This window comes from Tyto alba, unplaced genomic scaffold (assembly GCF_018691265.1).
Source record: "Tyto alba isolate M040663 unplaced genomic scaffold, T.alba_DEE_v4.0 Super-Scaffold_38, whole genome shotgun sequence".
NCBI lineage: Eukaryota > Metazoa > Chordata > Aves > Strigiformes > Tytonidae > Tyto > Tyto alba.
The window spans coordinates 19,695,225-19,713,587 of record NW_024881313.1 but is presented as its reverse complement, the minus strand read 5'-3'; the positions used below and the strand labels follow the sequence as shown (position 1 = coordinate 19,713,587).

The window sequence follows — 18,363 nt, the reverse complement described above, 5'->3', positions numbered from 1 at the left end:
TTTCTACCAACATGTAACTTGCAGAATTTTCTGTTTGGATAGAATGGGATTCAGCATAAACTTCTTCTTAATGTGAGTTTAGAGTAAAAGGTAACCTACCTTTCTTTATTTCACAAATCCAGTTATGACTGTATTCACAGTGCACCTTAATCCATGACATGGAAGTCTCTTCACCAATTGCTCCACAATATTCAAATGCAGTATTGTAAAAATAATGATTTTTCTTATAATTCACCTACAGAAGAAACACAGCTTTGATTTTTATTCTTATCATACAGGGAAAAAAGCTGTACTCTGGGAGGAAAAAGAAGTACCACTGAAGTTTCAAACCACTCCTTACTTTCCTCCTATGGCTGTGCAGCCTATGTGGGCTATTAAAGCAGTAGTCACTCCACAAGAAAAATAAAGGCTCTGGGTTTACGCAGCATATAACAGACTCTATCAGTCCCATGAAAACTGGAATCAAATGAGGTTATAAATGAATAGCAGGTGAAATAAATATGGCAATATATCACCAGAGACTAATAAAAACCAGGAGAGACCTCATATATTTGCCACTTAAATAATCGGCTCTGTAGCTGTAAATAGTAATCCATGTTACCACTGTTATGATGGCATAACCTCAGGGTTTATTGGCCTCTTTCTTTTCTAAACTTGTATGAATAATAATGATTTAGAGTTACCCAGTGGCTAGGTAAACATTTTTGAGAATTCTGATACAACTTTCACCCACAGCAGTCATGGAAGAGCACCAACAGCAAACCAGAACATAAATAAACAGGCAAGGTCAAACACTCACCGGTGATCCGTCACTCCAGGAAAGCCCACCATCAGGATCCAAACACTGCAACCCTATCCAGAAAGGCTGAGATGATGGGGATTTTTTTCTAGAGTACGAAAAAATGTATAATGGAAGAAGAAGACATATGTGGTTAGCTCTGGTAAATTTTGCAAGTTACGTGGGTCAATAACTCTCACACTTATTGAAGACTTCAAATAGAGTAGAAATTGTAAAAATAACAAAATGCTGTTGGTCAGCAAACTCACATTAGCATGTAAGTGAAGTTCATGCCTTAAAGTTTTCTACTTTGCAAATAGGTTGTGTTGAAAACACAGGACATTGTTTTTCTACATTGATGTGATCATAGTGTTCTTTGAGAAATAAAATGTTCAGGTTTGCTGGAAGTCACAATTTAGTTTCAAAATGGTCCAGTGAAAAAACTTAGAAATGAGTCTGAAGGAGAAGCATTCAACCAATTTGTTTGTTGAATTGGTATTTTTAATTTAAAAGATTTGCAGATGATGACAAGTTTTAGGAACTCCAAAAATGTCTTTGAAAATGGTACCCATATGAAACATTTTCTCGGTTCTTTTTCTTATGACTATGATGATAAACATACAGTTTTTCAAATAATTATGTCAGGAGCAACTCAAGATTATAATTTATTCCTATATAATGTATTGTTACACCAAAATATCAATTATTAGATATTTTGTTTATTTACATTATTAAGTTTTCTATTACTGTTTGCTCTTCTTCACTTCTAATGGCAGCCAGGTCTCCTCCTATTTCTCTGCAGAAATCTCGGGCTTCAAACCATGTTTTCTTTTGGTTTTCTTCTCTCACAAAAACCTGTAGATACATGTAGAACACTATGTTTACAACATGTTAAAAATAGATCTACTGACTGCCTTGTATAAGCAAACTAGGAAAACACTCCATTACAATAATCATATATATAATAGGGATTAAAGAGTATGTTAACTGGATAATCTTACGTATCACTGATAGAGTGATAACTGCAGTGTTTTACGTGAGTAGTTGTGTAAAAGCTTACTACATTTGAGCAAGAATATGCTATTCTCTGAAGATTAGACACCCTATTTGGTACTATTCTGTCTCATGACTAGGATTATTGGAAAAAATAATACTTACTCTGAAGCATGAATTAGTGTTATTGCTTGCATCCCAACCCAAGGGACATTTGGAATCAGAAATGGATTTAGGAGTAAGAGGAAGAGTGATTTTTTCAGCTAGTTTTTTGCAGAGGAATTTTGCCTTTATTTCACAGTTCTGAACATCCCATAGTCCAGCTGCATTTCCAGTCCTTAGGGCAACACAACCAGCTTCATTTCCTTTGTGAGATATAAAATAAAATTGAAAAGTGTTTTAAAGTAGTTCCTTTGACATTTTTAACAGCTTGTGTGATTCATTTACAAAGGACTGTTTGAAATATTAAGTGTAATGTCTCCTCAAAGCTTTGTAAAAAGAGGAAGCTAGCAAGCAGAGTCCTTCATCATTTTCCCTCCCCTTTGAAAAGCTTTACAAGTGCATGAGCAACCACTTGCCTGCCTCTTTCCTATACCACTCACTGCAAGGATTTGGCAGCCCATCGCCCAGGCAGGAAGGGATTTCACCTTTTCTGCTCAGTTTGACTTTTGTCTTGAAAGCCATGAGGAGCCAGAAAATAAATATTTTCATGGCATTGTAGAATATAATAGAAATACAGAATCATTTAGGTTGGAAATGACCTTTAAGATCAAGTGCAACAATAAACCTAATGCTGCCAAGTCCACCACTAAACCACGTCCCTAAGTGCCACTTCTACACATCTGCTAAATACCTCCAGTGATGGTGACTCAATCACTTCCCTGGGCAGCCTGTTGCAATGCTTGATAACCCTTCAATTAAGAAGTTTTACCTAATATCCAGTCTAGACATCCCCTGGCACAACCTGAGGCCATTCCCCCTTGTCCGATCACTCGTTACTTAGGAGAAGAGACTGACACCCACGTCACTGCAGCTTCCTCTCAGGGAATTGTAGAGAGCAACAAGATCTCCCCTCAGCCTCCTTTTCTCCAGGCTAAACAGCCCCAGTCCCTTAAGCTGCTCCTCATAACACTTGTGCTCTAAACCCTTCACCAGATTTGTTGCCCTTCTCTGGACACGCTCAACCACCATAATGTCTTTTTTGTAGCGAGGGGTCCAAATCTGGACACAGTATTCGAGGTGCGGCCTCACCAGATCTGAGTGCATGTATCAAAGACACTCCTATTTCAAACGCAGAATGTTCGTATGTGTCATCATGGATGTGTTTTAGAAAAGTTGGGAAACAGTTTAGAATTACAACACAGAAATTTCCTTAATAGCATAAATTTACTTCAGTGGCTGTGTACCAGGCATTGCTGCGTTCCAGTTTGTGTACAGAACACCTTCACCGGTCACCCACTTGAACATCCCTTGGTCTTCTGTGTCTGAGAGACCAATCCAAAAATATTTCTCAGAGCTCATACCAACGAGGCTGGTCAGGTAGGCTTGCTCATATCTGAAATGACAGAAGTCAGATGGGGATAAACCCTAGATTTCCCTTAGTCTGCCACTTCTCAACATCCTAAACTATACAAGACTAGAATGAATGGAGTCTCCATTATGTTTCCTTTTACACGGAAATATGTTGCTTAGCTGTGTACCAAGTGGAATAGCTTTAATAGGAGGTGAAGCTGTGCTATATTGAAGAACTGCTCCTTATAGAACAGAAGCAGCTGTGGGCTGTTCTTTCAGAGTAATGTACTGGAAAACATGAATGCGTAAAACATACTTAGTTAGAAAAAACATAGTGTATTTATTGATTTTTTTTTTCCCTCCAGAAAAAAAAAGATGTTCTGTTTTTCTGGATTCGCACATTTTTCCAAAAAGTTCTCAACTGTTTTATAAAATTCCAATATTATTGCATCATATTTTAAACAGTTTTTAAACTCTTTTCATACCTGTCTCCTATACTTGTTAAATAACCGCTGCTTCTTTCACAGGTTTTCTTTGCTTCTGAAAATGTTACAGAGGTATGTCCAACCAGGTAGCAGTAAAGCCCATGTTTTTCCCATCCCTGTCAAGAACATGTGAAGTATATTTGCAGTAAAAAGAGCATATGTATAGTGCTTAGACATCAGTGTATACTCTTAAATCAACATATTTTTAATATAACCTAATGCGATAATTAATTCCATTTGAATTCCAGTGGACTAATGGAAATGAAGCTTAATAAACATCCACAAAGAAGAGATTTAATGCATAAAAGTCCCCATTTTTAGACAATTAGTAACTGATAAATTTAACTGATGAAAAAGTCAGAGGCACGCAGAATGGAGAGCGTATTGAGAAGCAGGTGAATTAAATACTTCCTTACTCAGGATTGAAGAGAGTAGTCTCTGTTATAGTGAGATGCTGACTGAAATTCCCTGGTGTTTCTAGACTAAAAGAATGGTAACTAGACTAATTAATTGATTTAACTCTTTAGTTCATCTAAAAAGTCTGACTGAAGAGGTAGCGTAAGAACTATTGAAGAGCAAAACTCTCAAAATTACAGCTGAATTTCAAGTCACTTTTCCCTTCCCTTCCAGCTCAAGATTTACTTGCGGCACCCAAGAAAGATAAATAAAATCTGTGTTCATTATTTGGCTGCTGCTGAGTCCCATCTAGCACAATGAGTCTCAGTTCTGTCCCCCATATGGGGTTGTGGGAAATGTTACTAAATATAGAACAGTAGTAAACAGGAAAGTAAAAAGAGGGAAAAAGAGAAGAAAAAACAAAACAAAACAAAACAAAACATTACAATACAATAACTTGCTCAAAACAAATTCACTTATAAAAGCAATTTGATTGTTTCGATTTGGCTTCAATAGTGAGATTTGTCATCATCTTGCATTATGTCACATAGTCCAGAAATGGTTCCCGGTCTCTACTATGTCTTAGATAACCACAGATGGCTGTAGAACAATATAGCAAATATGCAGAAAGCCACTGTAATGGCTTTAGCCTCTTTCACAGACAGTTCTGAGAGATAATGGGCCTGACTCATATTGACTAAAAAAATTTCAAAATAACTTTATTTTAAATAATGTAATGAATTTTATCACCCTGAATTTGATGTACAATCACACTTATGGAAAAAAGGAATGGTAGTTTCAAGGTGAAGTGGAGCTTGTGAAAACAATGGATTTTTGCCAACCAGGGTTACGCTTTCTTCTTACCTTCAGGCAGGCAGGATCAGTCTTTGCTGTCCCAGAAACTCCTTGTAGTGAGTCTCTTCTGCATATGTAACCTAATTTTCTATCACAGGCACTGTCTGCCCAGTATCCATCCTAGAAGCAGTTTTGGAAGAGATGAAAAATAATGAGGCAGAACTTATTTCCTTTTGAAACGTTATTGATTCCTCTATTTTAAATATTGTTTCAATGGGACAATAAAGATCTGTACATTTTAATTAATTCCAAGTATTTGTGCTTAATTGTGAGGTTATGTTAAGGTAACTAGGTGTCACGAGCAGACTAAGATTTGCTTCGCGTATAATGTACACTCACAATCAGATAGGAACTTTTATCTAATTATCTCTAAATTAATTTTTAATTTAATTTAGAACAACCATCTTTCTAGCAAATAAAGATACCATTCCCTGATTTGTTTCTAAGTTGCATTATAAAAACCCCAATGACTAGGAATAGAAACAAAAATCAAATAGTATAATCCTACATAAATGTGGAATGATTCTACCTCTCCTGCCATAATGACACAATCTTCTTGTCCATTGATTGCATGGGTTGGTTCTCCAGGCAACCATTTGGTATATGTCACAGGAGACTCATCACTCCACTCAAAATACATTTCAGTGTTGAGGTCATTCAGACCAATCCACAGCTCATCCACAGCTTCTAAGAACAGAAATTCACCTGTGTTAGTACCCAAGTTGAAACAGGCCACGAGAGCAAGACTTTATGGAGATGAGCTGAAATTGCCATGTTACAATACAAATTCTTATAGATTAAATGACAGTGGAGTTTATTTTAAGATCTAATTCATATTCTTCTTTCAAGAAGTTAAAAAATGAGATACCAGCAGGAAATGAGCTTCCCCAGCTTTATCAGTAAAAGTCCATTACTGTATCCACAGCTACAAGGTGTCTGAAGCAGATAATCAGCCCAAATACTGCAGTAACTAGAACTGTTATTTCCTTCAAGTGATTTCACGTAGTGAAAAACAAATGAAAATCAAAATGAAAAGAATGAAAAAGAAAATGAAGAGAGTGCTAATGATTCCTGTTGCAGTTTTTTTGGTGTTTGTTTCTTTTTAACCTATGTATCTGTGAACTTCCCTATAAATATTCCTATCAAATATATAAGTTCTTTTTTTTTTTTTAAATCCTGCAAGATTTCTAATAATATAATTCTCCATCTGTACCAAACATTGCCCTGTAGAAATACTCACTGTAGCCAAGCTGAGACAGTATGAAGCTATGCTCCTCAGGGTTGTGGATACTAGCCAAATTGCCATTGCTGTCATTGCAGGAAATTAGGGCTTCTCTCCACACTCTGGGATCCCTGTGAACCATGAAACAGTGATCTCCATAGGGCAGCCATCCATCTGGGCATTTAACAGGCTCTGCATCCCCTCAAAATCAATAGATATTTCAAGTTTTTAAACAGTGCAAAATGAAGTCTGGAATAACTGCAATTACATCTGAAATCAGTTAATTAGCTAATTAAAATGAAAACGGAGTGATTATAAATAAACAGTACTTCTATTCATTCCACATACATATAAAACATTTTAGTCTGCTATTGCACACTGTACTTCTACAGAAAACACTGCATTTAAACAAAAGAGGAAAGTAATGGAGCCACTCGCTACTGGGCTTCACTAGTATGAAATATTCACTTTTGGACAGAGGAGTATTTGCATTTTGAAATTCCATATATAGTGTTTTCACACAGTATACCCCACCCAGTTAGGTTTTGTATGTTTCATAAAGGCATTATTACTGCAGCAGAAGACAAGTAATTCTCTACACACATGGTTTTCCATACTGTCTCCTTAAATAAATCAGAGAAAAGTGTAGTAGAAAAGTGGTCTGAAGGATCTTGCTCTTTTTTGCTATCTTACTAGGTTACAGGCAAGCCCACTGAGAAGGTTCCATCATTCCAAGCCTTCAGTGATAAGCCTTGGTGTTTTCATTAGAATGTACTGCAGGAAGGGTGAGGCATCTCTAACTTTATTTTCACATCCATGCAGTCCATGATACTTTTATGATAGTGTATGATATAGACCAGTGCCTCTGGAATTGTGAATAATAACATGAAATAAAAATTGCTTGTGTGGTTACTGGGTTCCAGAAACATTTATAGTATTTAAATATATTTGGTTAAAGAGATAACAATATTCTTCGTTCTATGCCACTCATAAAAGTAGAAGAACAAATGAGAATTCTTTTTTATTTTTTTTAATAGCCATTAGATTTCATTTTAGTAACACAAATTCTGTCTTTATCAAAGAGCTTCATTTGCTTGACATACCTGATGGAAGAATGAAAGTATCCAGTGTGGAGTTTTCCTTTTTACAGATATAGCCAACTTTCAGCTCACATGGCTGGTTTTCCCACTTAGCATCTCTTCTGGGATTTAGTACTGCACAGAGTTTCCCAGGCTCAGGCTCAGGGCTTCCTTCATAGAATAAAAACCAAATTACTTTTCTGTAGCACAGGTTTTGTGTCATCAGCTAAAAGAATTAATTTCTAGACTTTTAGTGTGTCAATTACAGAATCATGACTTCATTGCTACAGTTATTTTTTTACCAGAGATAAGGAAATGTGATTTAAAAGTACCCATCAAAACATTTTTTTATATGATTGCTGTGTAATTCACACTCTGCTGTATTTGATTTCACAATAGCAGTCTCAAGATATTTCTGTAAGTTTTTGCAAATTGTTAGCTTGCACAGAGGATAGGCTAAACTTCATGCCTGCACTGATGGAAAGAGTGCAGCAAGTCCTTTCCTTGCCCCCCACCCCTGTTTAATCAGTCTGTCCATAGGGGTCAGCCGTGCATCCATTAAGGAATATGTAGCTGACAACAAGTTACAGAATAAATAATGTTGAATAAATAATGTTGTTGCCCAGTCAATAAATGCTGGACTGAAGATTCCAGAAACTGAAGGGGTACCTAGTGCTGTTACAGTTGCAATGTTGTACACAGATTGTAGGAAATCAGAGTTCATAGTTGCAGAGCTCATTAAATGTCTAGTTTTATACCGAATTTGTTGTCGGGACACATTTATGCTAAAAGGACTAAGTAATGAGTTTAAAACACCCAATTACATCCATGAAATCAGAGGACACAGTTTGAGCTAATATTTTTGGTCAGGAACACAGTAAGGTAGCATCTTAACATAGTTCAAATTCAGATAAGGAATTTTACAGATGTGAAGAAAGTATTCTTCAGATTAAGAACCATCAGCTGCTAATGATAAAAAGAGTTTTCAAAACCTGAAAATTAGAGTTCTAGCTCTGCACTGTAAAGATGAACCAAGCTCAGTGAATGAATATTATTTGTTAAAAATATGAGACAAAAGCAAAATGCCACTGATGCATGGGATATGTTGTCTGGCAGTGGAGTATGGAGTGGTGGGAATCTAGACTGGACAAAGCCTGACAGTGTAGGCTTCATCTTCATGGGAGCATGTTAAATGGCTTCTAGTTTGTAGAACTGTGTTTAGAAGAGCACAAAAATGATACTATGGAATTCCTAAAATAAATACAAGGCACATCTTTTGGATGAGACATACCAAATAACATGTGACAACAAATATCCTCATTTCCACAATGCCCTCACAGTGGTCTTTCCTTTCTAAGTCACATTCTGGTCCAGCATCTTTCAGTGATATGCTGGAAGAAAAAACTTCCACTCAGGCCCTTTGGAAAGGTCCTTTCTGCAAGTCCCTTTGGCATCTTGGCTGCAGATTTGCTTCTTGCTGTGTGTCTCTGCCTGCCTCTGCAACCAGCCCTCAGGGAGGTTCTCCAGGACCACTGTCCTTGGGGAATGGGAAGTACTTTCCTCTTCTCAGAGAAGTCCAGAGTGTGATGACTTCTTTTTTTACCTACCCTCAAAAGATACAGCTTACCATCATTTTGCAGTAAACTAGAAATATGTAGATTAAGTCATCATGATAGCCATCATGTGGGGATACAGGAATTCCAAGGGTGTGGGCTGCTTGACCTGAGAGCCAACTGCTCCTCCTCTCTGCAAGGTTTAAGGAATTTGACAAGCTTAGCAGAAGTTAGGAACCAGACACAGCAACTCTGGGATTTCCCTTCACCTTCTGTGCCAGATAAAAACAGGTGGCACCTTTGAGACCTGGGGAAGGCCAAATGATGGAATATGCATGCATTTATTCAGCACACAAACATTCAGCATTTGCTGCAAGCAGCTGTTGCCATGACAATCATTAATCAACTTTCAAAGATAAACTGCCAGTGCTGTGAATTCTATTTACAGAAGAGAAGAGGAAAAGGATAAAAAGAGAAATGGAAGGCTTTGCAAGACTGATGCTCACTGACAGCTGAGTCCTTGCAGGATGTGGGGTCTGATAACCCTTGTGAGAGTTGAAGAAACACAGAGGTTTTAACAGACTTGAAGGCATTCCACTGCTTGACTAGTGCTTTTCACTTTATCTACTAGGAGATAGAGGATTAATTTATTTAGCTCTTCTGTTTGAAACTCCTTGTGATATATCCAGTAAAGAAAAGAATAATTCTCAGCTTTTTAATATCACATGTCTCATAAGCCTTTCAACTCCATTTCCTCATGTTCGCGGGGAATACTACAGGACCATGATTAATATGTATTCATCAGACTGGTGGGAAATATTAATTTCAGAAACTGTTAAAAAACAATACTACCTGGTGCCCAGTTAAAATATCTGAAGGGAGTGCCACCGCTCCACTGCCAGCCACTGTTGAGATTCAGACTGTTAAGCCCAATCCAAAGAGAGGATCTCTTGCTGTCAATCAAATCTAGGTAACCAAAAGAGTTGAATTCTAATGACATTTCAAAGTTTGGATGAAGATAATAAATGTATGCTTAGTGATTTCTAAGTTCTGTACAGAATCCATGTTTACTGGTAATAAACTCAGAGTTTATTCTGTAGATAATGTTTATTCTGTAGAGAATGGCAATAGACTATTTTACATATTAGTTTATCTGAATTTAATGCTATTCTACAGTTATATGTAAGCAATAAGCTTTGAAAATTGAAACACTGAATTGCTATTGTTAGTATTTATGTTACAAGTTTGCTTGATGGTGATGCAATTGATATAGAGCCTTTGTTCTAGCAAGTCTATGCATACATCCAGAAAGTCTATAGATTTTTGATAGTGTTTTTTATAAAATTTGTATGGTGTTTCCTAAAATCTGTTTCATTAAATATATATGAGGAATACTAATTTCTTAACACAAAAGTCATATAATGACTGCCTCCTATAATGACATTCCTTCTTTTCACTTTCTGGTGTTTTCTAAGCTTGAGCCAACTTTTGCTTAATTAGCTGAAAATTCTTAACTAATATTATAAATAATTTCAAATGGCAGTTCCACAACTTACAGAAATTCCACCTATAAAAAGCTTAATTTACAATAATTGTGCTATCTCTTTAGCAGTACATATACCAGTTTTACATCAGCTATTAATTGTAATGTGATTATAACACTGAAACATTTGTAATCAGTCAAAAAAACCTCTTTGACACTTGTTTTACTCAGTCTTGCTTATTAGTTTACCTCTTAGATACATTTGTTCATGTATCTCTGTGACACTTAATAATTCTGCATTCTGCTGCTGGCAGCTCTTCCTTGCTTGGTGCCACGTGAGAGCTGACTGGTAGTTTATCTGGTAGTAGGTTCCTGTCAAAGGATCTGTACTCCAAAATCTGTCATTGTCTGTGTGAGGGAAAGGAGATTTAGTACTGCAATTTTTTATAAGCATCTTACACAAAATGTTAGAAAATTTACCTCCAAGCTTACTTCTGAAATGAGATACTGGTCCAAATAACGCTCAGACCCCTAAAATCTATGCTGTACCATTACCTTGCTCTTTGTTAAATAAAAGAGATTCTTCCATTGACTTTAGCAGAGACAGGCCTTTCATCCTTTATTTTCAGTTTCCCCTGTCAAATCTGAGAATCTCCAAGTGAAAAAAGACAGTGTAAAGAGATTGATAAAGCAAAACTGCACCTTGGTCCTTAGCTACTCTGAAAACCTGTTCAGCAGCTTATAGGCTATTCATGAATTAACTCTTGACTGAAATACAACAGAAATGCGAACATTTCCAGTGATGGAAAGTTTGTTTTTCAAACTATGCCATCATTAATTGCATTTGCAGTGCTACAGGTTGGGGAAGAGTGGCTGGAAAGCTGCCCAGCAGAAAAGGACCCGGGGGTGTTGGTCAACAGTTGGCTGATTATGAGCCAGCAGTGTGCCCAGGTGGCCAAAAAGGCCAATGGCATCCTGGCTTGTGTCAGAAATAGTGTGGCCAGCAGGACTAGGGAGGGGATTGTCTCCCTGTACTCAGATCTGGTGAGGCCGCACCTCGAATACTGTGTCCAGATTTGGACCCCTCGCTACAAAAAAGACATTATGGTGGTTGAGCGTGTCCAGAGAAGGGCAACAAATCTGGTGAAGGGTTTAGAGCACAAGTGTTATGAGGAGCAGCTTAAGGGACTGGGGCTGTTTAGCCTGGAGAAAAGGAGGCTGAGGGGAGATCTTGTTGCTCTCTACAATTCCCTGAGAGGAAGCTGCAGTGACGTGGGTGTCAGTCTCTTCTCCTAAGTAACGAGTGATTGGACAAGGGGGAATGGCCTCAGGTTGTGCCAGGGGATGTCTAGACTGGATATTAGGTAAAACTTCTTAATTGAAGGGTTATCAAGCATTGCAACAGGCTGCCCAGGGATGTATTTAATAGCTCAGGGATCCCTGGATGTATTTAATAGCTGCGTCAACATGGCACTTAGGGATGTGGTTTATTGGTGGATTTGGCAGTGTTAGGTTTATAGTTACACTCGATGATCTTAAAAGTGTTTCTCAACCTAAATGATTCTATGATTCCATGTTTTTTTAAAAAAACTGTATTCCTTGTTTCTCATCTGCATGTTTTTTAGGTAATTGGCATTTAGAAATTATATTCTGAGAGCTCACTGTTAACAACACTGTTCCTATGAAAGTGCTAATAAGCTGTGGTTGCAACTTCCTCTAACCTTCTCTTTTACTGAGGAAAAAATGTTGTATTTCTTGAATGATTCATAAAAATGTTATTCTGTTTGGTTGTTTGAGGTTTTTTTGTTGTTTTGTTTTGGGTTTTTTAATTGTTCATTCACTACATATTTTTATAATTCTTTTTTAATTGTAGACTCAGGTGTTATTGTCACAACAATGTTATATTGCCAAATACTTCATGTTTACTAGTTTATATAGTGAGGATATTCTGGTGTTTTTCAAGCTAGTGAATGCAATATTTTACCAGGAAATAATTTTCATTAATATCAGTGAAAATGGTGGTGGTAGTTGTGGTAGTTGGTGATTGATAATGAGTTGAACCTGGTTTCCCAGCACAATACTCCTATCAAAATGACAAAAAGTGAGTCTGTGGTATAGCACTGGAAGATTAGGTCTGAGGCAGTATTTTTAATATCTTCATTAACACTGTATTTTGGTGTACTTCATCCTGCACTTGGATGCAGGTACATTTATCTGTTCAGATAATATTATCTTGTAATGTAATCTGAAACATTACAAGGGAAAGGCTGATGATGCTGCTATTTTAGTAAGACCTTTGAGCCAATCTTCTTATGTTATGACTTTCAGAAAACAAACTACATCCTCCCATGGACTGTAGACTAATCTTGTTATACAGAACAGGGAATTGCATGGGTAGAAAGGTTGTACTACTGTTACCACAAATAGCAATGAGGCAAAGAGAATTAGGCTGTTAGTAGCATCTCAATTTTCAGATGATTTTATGCCGAATCCAGTCAACTTTAAAGCATAATTGTCTTTTCCTTCGTGTTAGCTACTGATGGACACACCCAGACAACTTTCAGCCTGACTGTAGACTCATAGGAAATACTGTTGTTTCTTCGTTAAGGGATGTTATGGCATGCTAGAGATATTTTTGAGTAAAATGAAGTCATTACAAAGTTTTTTCCTTCCATATTATTAACAGCATCTCAGTATTGATATATTTACTTAACAGTGTTGTCTTATAGCATCTGTGTCAGCATTTGGGACTTACTGCCAGTTGGACAGAAGCCATACAAATGGTCTGCGTTGAAGTCGGGGGTTGTTGCACACCAGAGCAAGCCGTCTGACCTGCCGGCAGCCGTGCACCCAGCGTACCATCTACCACTCAGTTGGAAGGGGAAGGCACACGGAGCTCCGTTGGCATTTCCTAACACTGTAAACAGATCTGAGGGGGCAAAAGAGAAATTAAAATACAGGTATGGGAATCTGAGGGACCCAGTTCTCTACATATCTGTACTCTCCATAAAGCTGTGGGGAGAAAGTGTTGCAAGTGTTACACCAGTGTAACTGGGGACCTACTATCACCAGCAGTGTCTTCTGAGGAAGTTCTGGGTAGGTCTTGCAACCTACCATATGCTTATGACATCATCAGCTGTAGCAGCTGGAAATATAGCATTTTCATACTGTATACAAACTATGAAAGAACTGTAGTGATTTTTGTCCTGTATATTTAAACATTTTTCTAAAAATTAGCATTATTTGTTGATCATGTAGCTTAACTTTCCATCATTCATTAAAAACAAATAATTGATTTAATTGTTAAATGTTGTGGATTTTTGGCATATGAAATCTCATAGACCAACTAAATGATAGTGTGCATGGAATGATTTGTTTACATTTAATATTGGTATATTAAACATAAAGATTTTTGCCTTTGATCCAACAATACTAATATAATTTCACTAGTACAAGTATACAATTAAATAAAGTATTTGGTTAAATCTAACAATTAAAAATAGACTAGATTCATCTTTGTTTTAAAAGTAAAAAAAAAATTCTGTCTGAGGCTAAGCAGCTGTGCATCTCCAGGATGGAGGAATACAGGCCTGAATATGTTGTGAACTAATCATCCATCAGTCCACCATTGCCTCAGGGGGAACAGCTGATGTTAGACTAAAGGGAGCAGAAATCAAAGGACACTATCCATGATGGCAAACAAGTAGGTTCAATACACAATCAAGATCAACCTTTGAACTTTACCTTCATGGCCTTGAGAACACAAATCAGTCATGGTCCCGTAGATCTTCCATTTATTCATCATTGCTGATCCTGTGTTCAGCACAATATTGTCTTCTTTTCTTTTGCCAGCACTAAGAAACAAATCTTCCCCTTGGATTGCCAAGGTTCCATTTCTGCACTCCCATTTCTGGAATTCACTTTTCTTGTTGCATGGGTACAAAGAAATTTTAGCCTGGTTTTGCTTGTAGGGCACTCCCAAACATTGTGCAAATGCAACGCTCATTACCTGGTGATCAGACACCCACCTGAATTTTTGTAACTCAGTGTTTTTCTTGCAAGCAGCTGTTGTGACTTCATGAGAACTCTGAGCAATTAAACAGAGCTTAGTATCTTCATTGTATATTAAAAATATTTTATTGTCTGTAAAACAAAACAATCAAAATTAATGTACTTATGGTGAGCACATGGTGAGGGGAGCTTGTGAGGGAAGAGATGTGCTGTTGATTCTATGCTGATCTGACTCATGTAGGAGACTGTAAATCTGAGTCACTTTTACAAAGATCAAACTGCATTTTCAAGACTTTTATTTCCTTCTGTGAAGGAAAATTAAGTGCAGCTCATGTATATACAATACTGAGGAATAAGCACATAAAGTACGTTGTAACAGCTTCAAGAATGTCATCACTGTAATGGAATTTTCATGAGGATAGTGGATTTTATTTTTCTAAATCCCTTCTGAAATACACATTTATTTCAAGGTTTCCAAAAGAAACCTTACTGAAGATTTGCAAGTATGCCATCACTTTATGCACTATGGATTTAGTTCATGTTACATACATCTCCACAGGGTTGCATTTGTGCTTAATACAGTGAGTGAGTGAGCCTTCTGTGACTCTTGTGCCTTCCGTAATTGGCATGTTCTGTTATGGTTTGGGTTTTTTTTTAGGATGAAAAACTGTGGAACAGTGACTTGTTATCTTGCCTTGTTCCAGTACCATCTCGTTAGTATGTCTGTCATAATAAGTCAACATAATTCACACAAATCACAAACATTCTCACAAGAACCAACACCAGGCAGTATATAGATATATATAAAGATACTATAGGTCTGTGCCTGTGTGCCTGTGCATTGTTATGGAAAGACAATATGTGAATGCTTAACAAGCTAGCTAACACTTCCAAAGGATTATAAGAAGCCTAAATTAGTAATCCATCAAGACAAGGTTTCCCTGCTGGGAAGGGCTGCCCAGACTGTAGTCGTATTGCTGACATGTAAAGCAGGTTGTTCAGTGCTGGGCATCAGTCTGTGAACACAGCTGCCTGCTTTTTAAAATATCAAGTAGTGTACAACTCCTACTGGTTTTGGGTCATGAGGGAGTGGAATTTGGGCTACAAGGAGTATTCTAGGACCTATGGGGCAGGAGGGCAAGGCTTTGCCCTTCAGTTCTCTGTGCCTCAAATCCCTGCCTGGGAACAAATGTAGCATAACTCTAGTTTCTGAGAGAATAAGCACATAAGGACAGTGAGATACCCTCCCAAACACTGAAGTAAATTTGTAGGACAAGGTTAGCATGTTAGGGCATATCCAATGCTGAGTAGTAAACAGAGCAGAAAGTGTCTGGCAATTCAGGGAAGCTATGACAGGAAGAATAGTTCTTGTTACAATATCTGTATTTAATGCTTGAGCTGTCCATGAAGGCCCTGTATTACTTTGACCACCTTAGTAATGTATGAAAGTTTCACTTCTTAAAATCTAAATTTGGAGCTAAGGCCTAGTTTCTTCTTTCTTGTCCATTTAGACAGAAAGTTTAAATCATAGGAAATCTTTTATATATTACTACGAACTAAATAAGTGGTTACTGTAGTGCACTAAGTTTCAGCTATTGTGCCTTGTAGTATTTTTGGGTCTCATAATAGGAGTTCTCACTGGAAACTTGGAGATTCATGTTTGAGTTATCACATGGGTTTGGGTCCCAGCTCGCATAGCAGAGAGGGACCCCCTTTTTGCCCAGGCTAGTGCTGGAATAGCTCACATGGCACAGTGTCTGCTTTCAGAACCTGTAAATTGTATCCCACACCTCCACAAATCTAATGAATTGCAGGATAAAGCAAAAATGTCCTTGAACCTTACCACCATCCTTACATCAAAAGGAAACCATGACCTGTCCTTGGTCAACTTCAGAGGCTTAACTACACCTCTCATCATTATTCTTAAAGCCACAGTAGTTATTCCAGGGCCCTTCTTGACTCTGATCGTTTTAATATTTCTTTTCACTGGGATCTGCTCAGCCACAATATTACATCTCACACCAATTCACAAGCTCCATCTCATCCAAGCAACCCTGTCCTAAGGCTAGGAGATACACATGTAGTACCCTATTTAATTCCTTTCTCTTTTTCACTTTTTATAACTCGGTTGTATATACAGACAAAGACTATGGAGCACAATGTGAAGTCCATCTGCTTCACGAAGCAGACATAACCAATAATTAAGTTGTATCCAAAAGAAAATCTTTATCCACATACATGACTCTGTCCTGACTTCTGATTCCCATCTTTACCCCATTTTGACTCTTCCCCTCTGTTCAAAAATGAACCAACATCTTTGTATCTGCATATTTTTTAAACTTCTGTTTAGAGACGGCTCCAATTAGAATGAATATGAAATGCAGAGTAGTCAAGCTGCGTGAAAATCTTAAAGAGCCTGAGCAACAAGCAAGACAAAAATGCCCACTTTCACATCCACTTTTGCAGAGGATAAAAAACAAAGACTCACCAAATGTCTGAAAAGCAGTATGAACGAAAGAGAGGAAAACTAAGACTGTAGAGAAATTCAAGTGTTTCATTTCTTTCTTCATTTTCACAGAGAGATGAGCTGAAATTAATTGCTGCAATAGAAGTCCTTACAGAACCAGTTGGCGCTGGCTCCTTCTCAGTTTTGGAGAATTTTAGTTGAAAGAGAAAACTTAGTTCTAAATAAGGAAATATCCTGTCATGTGGTATTTTGAAATCTATAAATAATTACAAAATTCAAACTTTTCATCTGAAAGTGAAGTTTTCATTCATTCGGATGCAAGTGGCAAAGTTTGAACAGTTCAACAGCATTCCGCTGAATTATTTTTAACTTTCTTGATTCTGATCTGGGATTGTAAAATCCTGACCCTCAAAGACAAAGAAGCAGGGAGTGCCCTTTAAAGGGATGTACTTTAAATCTCATACATACATACCTGGGAAACTCAGAAAAAAATATATGCAAATTTCTTGGCCAGATAGGTCTTCACTGCTACAAAATATATGTTAATTTGATCTGATGCACTGAGAAATGTCGACTATTTCCCTGTGAAAAATTAACCCACGTGGGACAATTTAATTTCACTCAATAACTTGACAGACTGGGCACTATGCATACACCTGGCTTTTTTCTTCTCTGATTTATCAACTAGTAAAACTACTATGCTGTTATTTCATGGGAATTTATGTCAGGATGATCAATACAAATTAGCCAAATCTTTGCAAATTTTCCCATTAACCAGTGATTTTGACAACAAAACTGCCTTTCAAAATTATTTAATCCATGAAGTACAAATTCATTTTAGTACTTAATAATTCTTTCTTTGTACCAAGTGTAAATGAGACAAGCAAAGAGGAATATTCTCCAACATTACAAATGAGCTGCAACCCTTTATTAAGTGGAAATCAATTTCAGCTATAATTCAAGATCCCTTATTTGTTTTGAAGGAAGAGGAGGAAAGATACTGAGCAGAAATTGCCCTTTGAATTTTCTCTCATTTTTCATAGCTTTATTGTGAAGACAAATCTCACAATATATTCTGCAAGGGCAAAACATCACTTAATGTGAGAGAAGAAACCAATTTACAGAATATAGGGTCTTCAGAGCTGTGTTACCAATATCTACAATCAAAATATCAAATTTATAAATAATTATATTATTTAAAGTTTGGGGTTTTTTTCATATGTTTACTCTTGTCATTTGCCTTCTTTTCATAGCCATCAAACACCACTGAATCCAATTCAGTGTCACTATTTCCAAAAAGGATAAATATGGGTATATGTCATAACTTACATGAAGGAAAAAAAAAGGTACAAGATCAAGGAGACTGTCAGTAAAGGTAGTTTGAGTACAGAATGCCCTTCATTCTATACTCTGCAGTATATTTTGTTTGACTGCAACATCTACAAACAAGCAATCCAATGTCATGTGAATCTCTCCTTCCCCATGACCTCTCCTGTACAGTTCTTATGCACTTTCAAAGGGTCTGTTTT

General features: G+C 37.1%; 1 protein-coding gene and 1 long non-coding RNA gene across 2 annotated transcripts in view; one reads left to right on the top strand and one right to left on the bottom strand.

Annotated features, from left to right (window-relative positions):
• Positions 1-13,130, top strand: part of LOC116961232 — a 36,501-nt gene extending 23,371 nt beyond the window's left edge. Inside the window, exon 3 of the long non-coding RNA XR_004406888.2 lies at positions 13,073-13,130. This is a non-coding gene — a long non-coding RNA (uncharacterized LOC116961232). The remainder of the gene's footprint in view (positions 1-13,072) is intronic.
• LOC104368228 (macrophage mannose receptor 1) overlaps positions 1-16,964 on the bottom strand; it is a 34,321-nt gene extending 17,357 nt beyond the window's left edge. Inside the window, exons 1-15 of the mRNA XM_032991377.2 lie at positions 16,856-16,964; positions 14,101-14,499; positions 13,112-13,285; positions 10,606-10,764; positions 9,726-9,839; positions 7,345-7,491; positions 6,260-6,442; positions 5,549-5,706; positions 5,029-5,139; positions 3,769-3,884; positions 3,178-3,326; positions 1,937-2,136; positions 1,506-1,633; positions 800-887; positions 100-235 (exon numbers count right to left, since the gene is read on the bottom strand). Coding sequence (XP_032847268.2) covers positions 100-235; positions 800-887; positions 1,506-1,633; positions 1,937-2,136; positions 3,178-3,326; positions 3,769-3,884; positions 5,029-5,139; positions 5,549-5,706; positions 6,260-6,442; positions 7,345-7,491; positions 9,726-9,839; positions 10,606-10,764; positions 13,112-13,285; positions 14,101-14,499; positions 16,856-16,937 — 2,344 coding nt within the window. The 5' untranslated portion in view covers positions 16,938-16,964. The remainder of the gene's footprint in view (positions 1-99; positions 236-799; positions 888-1,505; positions 1,634-1,936; positions 2,137-3,177; positions 3,327-3,768; positions 3,885-5,028; positions 5,140-5,548; positions 5,707-6,259; positions 6,443-7,344; positions 7,492-9,725; positions 9,840-10,605; positions 10,765-13,111; positions 13,286-14,100; positions 14,500-16,855) is intronic.
• Positions 16,965-18,363: the final 1,399 nt, after the last annotated feature.